Source organism: Pecten maximus, chromosome 4 (assembly GCF_902652985.1).
Source record: "Pecten maximus chromosome 4, xPecMax1.1, whole genome shotgun sequence".
NCBI classification, from domain to species: domain Eukaryota; kingdom Metazoa; phylum Mollusca; class Bivalvia; order Pectinida; family Pectinidae; genus Pecten; species Pecten maximus.
Window position 1 is genome coordinate 34,146,116 of NC_047018.1, and position 12,013 is coordinate 34,158,128.

General features: G+C 38.3%; 1 protein-coding gene across 2 annotated transcripts in view; it reads left to right on the forward strand.

The window, feature by feature from the left end:
* The first annotated feature begins 11,125 nt into the window (after window positions 1–11,125).
* Window positions 11,126–12,013, forward strand: part of LOC117325903 (neurogenic locus notch homolog protein 1-like) — a 43,119-nt gene continuing 42,231 nt past the window's right edge. For both annotated transcript variants that reach the window (XM_033882408.1, XM_033882409.1), the window contains exon 1: window positions 11,126–11,237. In XM_033882408.1, coding sequence (XP_033738299.1) covers window positions 11,186–11,237 — 52 coding nt within the window. In that variant the 5' untranslated portion in view covers window positions 11,126–11,185. The remainder of the gene's footprint in view (window positions 11,238–12,013) is intronic.

The window sequence follows — 12,013 nt, forward strand, 5'->3', positions numbered from 1 at the left end:
TGTTAGCTCAACTGTCTGATGTTGTTAGCCCTTCTGTCTGATGTTGTTAGCTCAACTGTCCGATGTTGTTCTCTTACCTGTCCGATGTTGATAGCTCACCTGTCCGATGTTGTTAGCTCACCTGTCCAATATTGTTAGCTCACCTGTCCGATATTGTTAGCTCACCTGTCCGATATTGTTAGCTCACCTGTCCAATGTTGTTAGCTCGATTGTCTGATGTTGTTAGCTCACCTGTCTGATGTGGTAAGCTCACCTGTCTGATGTTGTACCCTCACCTGTCCGATGTTGTTTAATTACCTGTCTGATGTTGTACCCTCACCTGTCCGATATTGTTAGCTCACCTGTCTGAAGATCTGTCATAAGTATTAGATGAGAATCAGCAGATGGCAATGAAATCAACTGACATTATGCAATTTTTTCGTTTATCTTTTTTTTTTAAGTTTCCCTGAGGTTCAACTTAGTATCCAAGCATCCAGCAACAGGAAAATGTCCCTAGCTCTAGCAGGAATGAAGCAAATGCAAACATCTTGGGAGATCTCACTTGTTATATAAGTCTTTTTAAATTCTTATCTCTCTTGGAAATATTTGCCATATATAAGTCTTGGTAAATATCAGTAGATTAATTCTCATATCTCCCTAATCAATCAATATCAGTAACCTAATTACCTTCAATACAGATACTAGATATAAGATATTCTGTATCAACAAGTCTACCATCCCTTCCTTCAAGGCCATCCAGAATATACTTGGACAGCTTACCAAGCTTTCTAATATAAATTTTCACTACCTGACATTGATTGCTCATCCTGGTCAGCCTTGACATACTATAACCTGATAAAACTCTTGACAATCCGATTGAGAGCAGGATCCTGTCTGCCCTGCCTGCTCCAAACACTAACAATAGCCTAGTTATCAACCTGTGATCCCTGCCTCTGACCTGAAAGTTTTGATCAGTACATCTGCTTCCTTATGTATAGGCCATTCAGTCCCATTTTCTCACAGTCACCCATCCTGAACCCACCCTCATGATGGTCAATTTATGCTTTCCACTTGTATTCTGATGCATTAAAAACAAGGACAATCTCCAAGTGGCATTCTATCCTCCAAGCCATACACCCGTCCGAACTATCCAGAAACCTACAGTGTTCTAGCTCATCCCATAGATATATGTAGCTGTCCATCTGCATAGACCCACTATTTTTAGTTACCTGAGGTCCACCTGCATAAACTGCACGTTGGCTTATACCATGTTGCAACATTCATCGTCTGTGCTGAACCTGACAAAGTTTTAGAAAAGAAATGACCTTGAGGGGCAAGGTATTTTACCATTATACTTTGAATGTAAGACACTTCTCTGTGGAACAAAGCATGGAGCTCAACCATATTTGGAAGCATTAAAAATACCAGTTGGTGAGGCTCCAAAATTGAACCAGTTGAAAGCCTAGGATTGTTTGACATTGAGATAAATATACCATGTACATGTATTAGAACTGACCTTGGGGTCTGGCCTCATCCCCAGGAACTTAATTCTTGGGTCATTGAAATAGCCAAGATCCTCATCCCACAACCATATATTAATTATACCATTATAAGATCCAAATGACAGGTATGGGCCCTCTTGGCCTCTTGTTCTTTTGTTTTCCAATCATTAGCTCGTCTGCCAAAGGGCAAGTGAGCTTATGCCGTGGTGCAGCGTTTGTCCTTTGGCCGGCCGGCTGGCGTCAACTTTTTAGGTCACCTGAGATAAAGTCTCAAGTGACCTATTCTAATCGACTTTTGTCCATCGTCGTCCGTCGTGCATCCGCAAACAATTTACATTTTCAACTTCTTCTCCAAAACCGCTGAACCAAATTCAATGAAATTGGGCAAGAAGCCTTTATGGCTAAAGGTCACCCAAATTGTGAATTATATGGTCCCCATCTACTAGGGGCCTACGAGGCGGGGCCAGAAATGGTCAAATTTACCAAAACTTCAAAAATCTTCTTATTTACTCTCAGATGTGGCAGAATCAAACACTTTTCATAGATGAAAAGGTCTTAAGGTGCTTTACCAAAATTGTGAATTTCATGACCCTGGGGTCTCACGTTTGCCCCTGTGAAGGGGGTAAACTTTACTATAGTTTATGTAGGGAAATCATTTTTGACTATTATTTGTTGGATTTGTATTGAAATTCATTCTAACTTGGTTAACATTATCAGCATGGAATGACAGTTTGATGGTATGCATGTGTTAGCCCTGACTGACCCCTTTGACTGATGGATGGGGCTAAGAAGGGTAAATTAAATCAACTGAAATATTTCCAAACTCAGGTGACCGTCAATGCCCATGGGCCTCTTGTTTCTTTTAACAACTTCTTCTCAGTAACCAATATGCCCAATGACTTGATATTAGGCCTGCGGCATGCTGGGGTGAAGGGTTACCAAGTTTGGTCAAATGAATAACCTTGACCTTCATTCAAAGGTCACAGGGGTCAAATAGGTTTAAATCTATAGGTTTAAAGCAATGATTTCTCAATAGCCCAGAAACCTGATATTAGACCAATAGTATGCTGGAATGAAGGGCTAGAAAATTTATTGACATGAATAAACCTAGCTTAAACTGATATTTGGATAAAGTGCTTATCAGCATAGTATCTGCAGAAATGGCCTAGATCAACTTCAAAGATGCTGTAGAGCCAGGTGAGCAATACAAGCCAATTGTCCTAGTTGTAGCCCAGAACAGTAAATAAGCAAAATATAATGGGGACATTTTATTAGCTCATGTTTGTTTTATTAGGTCAAACAAGGTACATGTATATTCATATTGATGTTTTCAAACAGGGTCTCCTGGAACATGGCATGGCAGAGCAGATATTTTTGTGAACCATACAGTTGCTGTGGCCGTAATGGTAGGCAAAGATGAAGAGGAAGAAGAATCTGATGAAGGTGAACCTGAAAGGAAACAAAGAAAGGTAGAAAATGAAAATGGGAATGAATATGAAGGTGAACCTGGAGGGAAACAAAGAAAGGTAGAAAATGAAAATGGGAATGAATATGAAGGTGAACCTGGAGGGAAACAAAGAAAGGTAGAAAGTGAAAATGGGAATGAATATGAAGGTGAACCTGGAAGGAAACCAAAATGTGATATCCCTGTTGAGGTGACTGACTATGGCAAGGAACATGACATTGTTCTTCTGGGTCAAACAGCCTTACAGCAAATCTTAGCTCAAGCTATAACAAATGGCTTTGCTCAGGTGAACATGAACGGGAACTCGCTGTCAGATTTCCTGATCCCAGCATTTGGAGCCACATCAGAACATTTACGATTTGTCTGTACGACTCTAAAAATGACTACTTATTCCACATCAAGAAACAACTTAAGTTATTTAGGTATTTTCCAAATGGAGAGTCAGAAATTAGGATTGATACCATAGTTATAATTTGGCTTTTCTTGAATTTCACTGTTTTGTAAATTATGATTTACCATTACTACCTGTTTTTGAAGATATTGATTCTCTAGTGTTATCTTGATTCTTAGACAAGTTTTTGTTCATAAAACCCATTGTGAAAATATTCTTGTTTGTGAATTTGAAGAACAATATGGCCACTGATCAGTGGCTACCTTGTATTTCAATAGAACATTCTCTCTGATTTGGTGTAGAGGTTTCCCTTGGGACACAACATTTGTTTGAGATTTGTACGATAAAATGTTAAAGGAAACTAAATCGTCAGCAAATTGGAATAGACAAGAAAATTGAACAAGTTTTAGCCAACTATCTGATGATTCACTTCAGCCTGTGTCCATGGTCTGTTACTCATCAATCTGTCATTTGTTCTTTAGCACTCTTTGTTAGAGCTACGGCTCAGAAAGAGTTTAACGGATCTTTCTTAAATCTTATATGCAATATCTACTTCATACCTAGTTGTACCTTGTTGCTTTTGAGACTGATCTAATAAACAAAATTACTGTCAGGCAAGGTTTTTATTGTTATTTCTCAGGCAGCATTTGAGGGATCTTTCTCTGATTTTATTGGCGAGTTCCCAAAGTAGATGTACCTCATTAAGCCTACTCTAGACTGGTGTAAATAATTAATACAAAAACAAAGATGGTGTCGGTCATTAATACACAGACAAAGATGGTATCAGTCATTAATACACAAAGATGGTGTCGGTCATTAATACACAAAGATGGTGTCAGTCATTAATACACAAAGATGGTGTCAGTCATTAATATCCAGACAAAGATGGTGTCGGTCATTAATACACAAAGATGGCGTCAGTCATTACTTTACAAAGATGGTATCAGTCATTAATACACAAAGATGGTGTCAGTCATTAATACACAAAGATGGTGTCAGACATTAATACACAAAGATGGTGTCGGTCATTAATACACAAAGGTGGTGTCGGTCATTAATACACAGACAAAGATGGTGTCGGTCATTAATACACAAAGATAGTGTCGGTCATTAATACACAGACAAAGATGATGTCGGTCATTAATACACAAAGATGGTGTCGGTCATTAATACACAAAGATGGTGTCGGTCATTAATACACAGACAAAGATGGTGTCGGTCATTAATACACAAAGATGGTGTCGGTTATTAATACACAGACAAAGATGGTGTCGGTCATTAATACACAGACAAAGATGGTGTCGGTTATTAATATCAAGACAAAGATGGTATAAGTCATCAATACACAGACAAAGATGATGTCGGTAATTAATACACAAAGATGGTGTCGGTCATTAATACACAGACAAAGATGGTATCGGTCATTAATACACAGACAAAGATGATGTCGGTAATTAATACACAAAGATGGTATCAGTCATTAATATCCAGACAAAGATGGTGTCGGTCATTAATACACAGACAAAGATGGTGTCGGTCATTAATACACAGACAAAGATGGTGTCGGTCATTAATACACAGACAAAGATGGTGTCGGTCATTAATACACAGACAAAGATGGTGTCGGTCATTAATACACAGACAAAGATGGTGTCAGTCATTAATACACAGACAAAGATGGTGTCGGTTATTAATACACAGACAAAGATGGTGTCGGTCATTAATACACAGACAAAGATGATGTCGGTAATTAATACACAAAGATGGTGTTGGTCATTAATACACAAAGATGGTGTCGGTCATTAATATCCAGACAAAGATGGTATCAGTCATTAATACACAGACAAAGATGGTATCGGTCATTAATACACAGACAAAGATGGTATCGGTCATTAATACACAGACAAAGATGGTGTCGGTCATTAACACACAACGATGGTGTCGATCATTAACACAAAGATGGTGTCGGTCATTAATACACAAAGATGGTGATGGTCATTAATACACAAAGATGGTATCGGTCATTATTACACAGTCAAAGATGGTGTCAGTGCGGGTCATTAACACACAACGATGGTGTCATCCGGGGACATAAGAAGGCGTGTTTCTAGGGGCAGATAACTGTGCTGTATCTACTATTTTAACTGGTACATACATGTATAATCACGCACAGACCACAGGGACACGTTACAATAGTAATGTATGTATAAAATATATGGGGGGTCGATATAAACATAACACATGTTATGTTTATATCGCCCCCCCCCCCCCCCCCCCCCCCCCCCCCCCCCCCCATATATTTTATACATACATTACTATTGTAACGTGTCCCTGTGCACAGACTGAACATTGTACGGGTCCAAGTTACAGGTAGTTACGGTGGTGTGTCTGCCACATCTATGTATAAAGTAATTTTAAAATTACTTAATTATCATCCGGTTTTTGACAATATATATTAAATAATAACTGTCAGGGTGTGTCACTGTGTCCAGAAGGAATGACCAAAATATATCACACTTTTAGCTACACTGTATGTAGTAAAGTTGATCATGAGCTGTCTATATCAAACACGTAGAACTGAGATATAATTTTTGAGAAATAGCCTTACGTTAACAAACTTTGAACGTCAAAATTCCAAATGGTGTCTGGAATCCGGTTGAACACGTTATCAAGCTCAGCATGTAACATGCACAAGACGCTATAGTGAACACGTCTCTCAATTTTCATGAAGATCGCATCAGTGGTTCTTGAGAAATAGTCATAATAGTGGTACTTTATAACAAGAATGGTTTATGAGACGGGTGGACAGACCACGGCCGAAAGACAATTTGAAAATCATACAATCATGACGGTGTTTTAACTCCACTGAACGAGCTGTCCCGGAAGTAGAGATAGTGGATCCGTAGTAACGGATTCAGACACTCAGACGGTGACTGTCTTAGTCTAGTGGTGAACACCATCAAAGCTACGGAAGTTTTCATATCCGTTTTCGACGATATACATCCGGAAAGAAAGTAAACTTAAAACCTTAACGTGTATGGACGTATAAGTAAATGTGTATGCACAAGTAAATAACCAAGGTCTATCGAGATTCAAATTATTTCATGTAAGAAGGCTGGTGTGTTCATATCTCACAAGATGTATAACTATGTGAGATGTTTCGGAATATTTTAAGGGGTGATTTAGTTCACAATAAACGATTTTGGAAGTGGAAGCACGGATATCTAAAATATGGATGAACTATATTAACAGAATTATCGCACCCTCTTAAAGAGACAATTATAAATGAACATTCTCATTCCAATGTACAAGAGTTACGAAAAAGAGCGATATGATAAAATTTAGATTTTGAAAGTGGTAGCACGGATATCTGTAATATGGGTAAACTATATCAACAGAATTACCATGCGTGAATACAGAGACAATACTACACATTCTCATTCCCACGTACACGAGTTACGGAATCAGAGGATATAATAAAATCTATAGCAATCCGACTATAAGAAATTTAGAGGAAAGTCCATTAAGTAGCTGAGAATTAGTTGAAAGTAGGCATTATTGTTATTACTATCTTGTGACAATTAAACCACAATCTGACAAAATACGTATCTTATAGTTAGATCTTAGTCTTGCGTGAATCTTACTTTAAAAACAGGAAAAAAACGAGAAACAATAATTTGCCAAATTAATTTAACGTTTTAGTTTATATTTCTTAAACAAACCGACATTATTGTGTGGTGTTATATGTTATACTTAGCTCTATAAATGAATTGTACGTACAGCATAAGGCGTCACGAATCATCTCTACAATGAATTCTAGTCAACATATCTAGATGTATGTTTATTGTTGTGGATTTCTTATTGAAATAAGGTGTGTCCAGTTCCGAAGATTGATTTGCGTTTCGATGTACTTGTGAAAGTAAACTCCATCTCAGTGTATCTGGACTACTCCGATCACTAAAGTAAACTCCATCTCTAATGTATCTGGACTACTCCGATTACTAAAGTAAACTCCATCTCTAGTGTATCTGGACTACTCCGATCACTAAAGTAAACTCCATCTCTAATGTATCTGGACTACTCCGATTACTAAAGTAAACTCCATCTCTAGTGTATCTGGACTACTCCGATAAATAAAGTAAACTCCATCTCTAGTGTATCTGGACTACTCCGATTACTAAAGTAAACTCCATCTCTAGTGTATCTGGACTACTCCGATCACTAAAGTAAACTCCATCTCTAATGTATCTGGACTACTCCGATTACTAAAGTAAACTCCATCTCTAGAGTATCTGGACTACTCCGATAAATAAAGTAAACTCCATCTCTAGTGTATCTGGACTACTCCGATTACTAAAGTAAACTCCATCTCTAGTATATCTGGACTACTCCGATCCCTAAAGTAAACTCCATCTCCTGTGTATCTGGACTACTCCGATTACTAAAGTAAACTCCATCTCTAGTATATCTGGACTACTCCGATAACTAAAGTAAACTCCATCTCTGGTGTATCTGGACTACTCCGATCCCTAAAGTAAACTCCATCTCCTGTGTATCTGGACTACTCCGATTACTAAAGTAAACTCCATCTCTAGTGTATCTGGACTACTCCGATAAATAAAGTAAACTCCATCTCTTGTGTATCTGGACTACTCCGATTACTAAAGTAAACTCCATCTCTAGTGTATCTGGACTACTCCGATCACTAAAGTAAACTCCATCTCTAATGTATCTGGACTACTCCGATTACTAAAGTAAACTCCATCTCTAGTGTATCTGGACTACTCCGATAAATAAAGTAAACTCCATCTCTAGTGTATCTGGACTACTCCGATTACTAAAGTAAACTCCATCTCTAGTATATCTGGACTACTCCGATCCCTAAAGTAAACTCCATCTCCTGTGTATCTGGACTACTCCGATTACTAAAGTAAACTCCATCTCTAGTATATCTGGACTACTCCGATCCCTAAAGTAAACTCCATCTCCTGTGTATCTGGACTACTCCGATTACTAAAGTAAACTCCATCTCTAGTATATCTGGACTACTCCGATAACTAAAGTAAACTCCATCTCTGGTGTATCTGGACTACTCCGATCCCTAAAGTAAACTCCATCTCCTGTGTATCTGGACTACTCCGATAACTAAAGTAAACTCCATCTCTAGTATATCTGGACTACTCCGATAACTAAAGTAAACTCCATCCCTAGTGTATCTGGACTACTCCGATAACTAAAGTAAACTCCGTCTCTAGTATATCTGGACTACTCCGATCCCTAAAGTAAACTCCGTCTCTAGTATATCTGGACTACTCCGATAACTAAAGTAAACCCCATCTCTAGTATATCTAGACTACTCCGATCACTAAAGTAAACTCCATCTCTAATGTATCTGGACTACTCCGATTACTAAAGTAAACTCCGTCTCTAGTATATCTGGACTACTCCGATCACTAAAGTAAACTCCGTCTCTAGTATATCTGGACTACTCCGATTACTAAAGTAAACTCCGTCTCTAGTATATCTGGACTACTCCGATTACTAAAGTAAACTCCGTCTCTAGTATATCTGGACTACTCCGATTACTAAAGTAAACTCCATCTCTAGTATATCTGGACTACTCCGATAACTAAAGTAAACTCCATCTCTAGTATATCTGGACTACTCCGATTACTAAAGTAAACTCCATCTCTAGTGTATCTGGACTACTCCGATTACTAAAGTAAACCCCATCTCTAGTGTATCTGGACTACTCCGATCCCTAAAGTAAACTCCATCTCTAGTATATCTGGACTACTCCGATTACTAAAGTAAACTCCATCTCTAGTGTATCTGGACTACTCCGATCCCTAAAGTAAACTCCATCTCTAGTATATCTGGACTACTCCGATTACTAAAGTAAACTCCATCTCTAGTGTATCTGGACTACTCCGATCCCTAAAGTAAACTCCATCTCTAGTGTATCTGGACTACTCCGATTACTAAAGTAAACTCCATCTCTAGTGTATCTGGACTACTCCGATCACTAAAGTAAACTCCATCTCTAATGTATCTGGACTACTCCGATTACTAAAGTAAACTCCATCTCTAGTGTATCTGGACTACTCCGATAAATAAAGTAAACTCCATCTCTAGTGTATCTGGACTACTCCGATTACTAAAGTAAACTCCATCTCTAGTATATCTGGACTACTCCGATCCCTAAAGTAAACTCCATCTCTAGTGTATCTGGACTACTCCGATTACTAAAGTAAACTCCATCTCTAGTATATCTGGACTACTCCGATCCCTAAAGTAAACTCCATCTCTAGTGTATCTGGACTACTCCGATAACTAAAGTAAACTCCATCTCTAGTATATCTGGACTACTCCGATTACTAAAGTAAACTCCGTCTCTAGTATATCTGGACTACTCCGATAACTAAAGTAAACTCCATCTCTAGTATATCTGGACTACTCCGATTACTAAAGTAAACTCCATCTCCTGTGTATCTGGACTACTCCGATCCCTAAAGTAAACTCCGTCTCTAGTATATCTGGACTACTCCGATTACTAAAGTAAACTCCGTCTCTAGTATATCTGGACTACTCCGATTACTAAAGTAAACTCCATCTCTAGTATATCTAGACTACTCCGATCCCTAAAGTAAACTCCGTCTCTAGTATATCTGGACTACTCCGATCACTAAAGTAAACTCCATCTCTAGTATATCTGGACTACTCCGATTACTAAAGTAAACTCCGTCTCTAGTATATCTGGACTACTCCGATTACTAAAGTAAACTCCATCTCTAGTATATCTGGACTACTCCGATTACTAAAGTAAACTCCATCTCTAGTGTATCTGGACTACTCCGATCCCTAAAGTAAACTCCATCTCTAGTATATCTGGACTACTCCGATTACTAAAGTAAACTCCATCTCTAGTGTATCTGGACTACTCCGATCCCTAAAGTAAACTCCATCTCTAGTATATCTGGACTACTCCGATTACTAAAGTAAACTCCATCTCTAGTGTATCTGGACTACTCCGATTACTAAAGTAAACTCCATCTCTAGTGTATCTGGACTACTCCGATTACTAAAGTAAACTCCGTCTCTAGTATATCTGGACTACTCCGATTACTAAAGTAAACTCCATCTCTAGTATATCTGGACCACTCCGATTACTATTCTATAGTATATGCCGTTTCTAGAGGTTCCGTTATTTTTATGTCTCCAAGTTAATTTAAGATAACATGTACGTTCACAACGTGAAAGGACTTCCGACTTAATATGATGTAGCCACACGTTACGATTGATGAAAGGGGATACCAATATACACGTACATCCCCTAACGCCCTCCCAAAAACTATCCGCTGACGCCCTCTCCTATTCACCCAATCTGACGCTTCCACAAATCGTAACGGTTACTTATGATCTGACCGACCCAAATTGTAATGAATTTTTGAGCATGAAACCTGTAATACTCCAAGAAAAGTCAAATCAACTTGATATTGTTTATCATTTACACACGATCGTATTTATATAGTCTACAACAACAAAACTAAATATTCCTAATCTTTTGTATCATTGTTGTGAGTTGAATGCATATTTCTTTGTTAGATATCTCTATGAGTGCACGACTCCTCCACATCAAGCCTGGAACACGTGTCTCGTGAAAATGCAAATTAGAGCATTTGCACAACGCAACACGCGACAATATAATACGCTGACGTCATCTTACAATCCGGGCCGGGAACCTTATTTCCCTTTAAAACGATGACCAAGGTCCCGTTTCCTCCTAAACATCCTCAAAGCTACTACTATACACGAGCACTGGATACCCATACGACGTGTTAGTCCAATATGGCGACTAGAGGGATATTGCCGGTGTTTTTAGCTCTGGGCTGTATACTAGGTAAGTTCACACCCCTTGTTGACACGCTCCCATTGTTACTGTGTGTGAATTGATGCACCCCGCCCCTCCTTTACAATCGTGACCATTGCCTCTGTCGCCATGTGCAGCTCCGAAGCAGTTGCCTCTGCAGACAGTGCACCACCTTTGTCTAGTTGAGTAGTCCCGTTTTAGTTTTCTAAAATTTCACTGTCTTACAAAGATTTGTAAAACAACAGATGCTATACATGTATACGTGCTAACGTACCATATAAATAACAGGATAAATCTAATCTTCACATAAAAACAAATATAAACAAAAAAATCACATCAGAAGCGTACATTGTCACAAAATATGTAATAAGCCTCGCATTTTCTAAGTATCTACATTGTATGTAACGTTAATATATATCTATATATATATGATATATGTAAGTCTTGTAGATATCAAATCTTATGTTTTATTTAATTTTCATACGGAATAATATAAAATCTTATATAAATCATACTATATCGGAAATGTGATGAGAACCTCGCCGCCGATAAATAACTTCCTTTTATCTGGTTGTCAATACAATTACGCATTCTAAAATACAGCAAACATTGCATGTGATTTCGCCTAGCTCCACTACCGTATAACGGAGCTGTGCTCGTCTGTAGATGAGTCAGAATCGCGTCCTTGATTTATCGTGAATATCCTACGATAATGAACACATTACTCCATGTATTCCCATAATTTGTATATTGTATACTAATGGAACCAGCTCATCAATAAGTAGCTGCATCTATCGGGTAGTTAA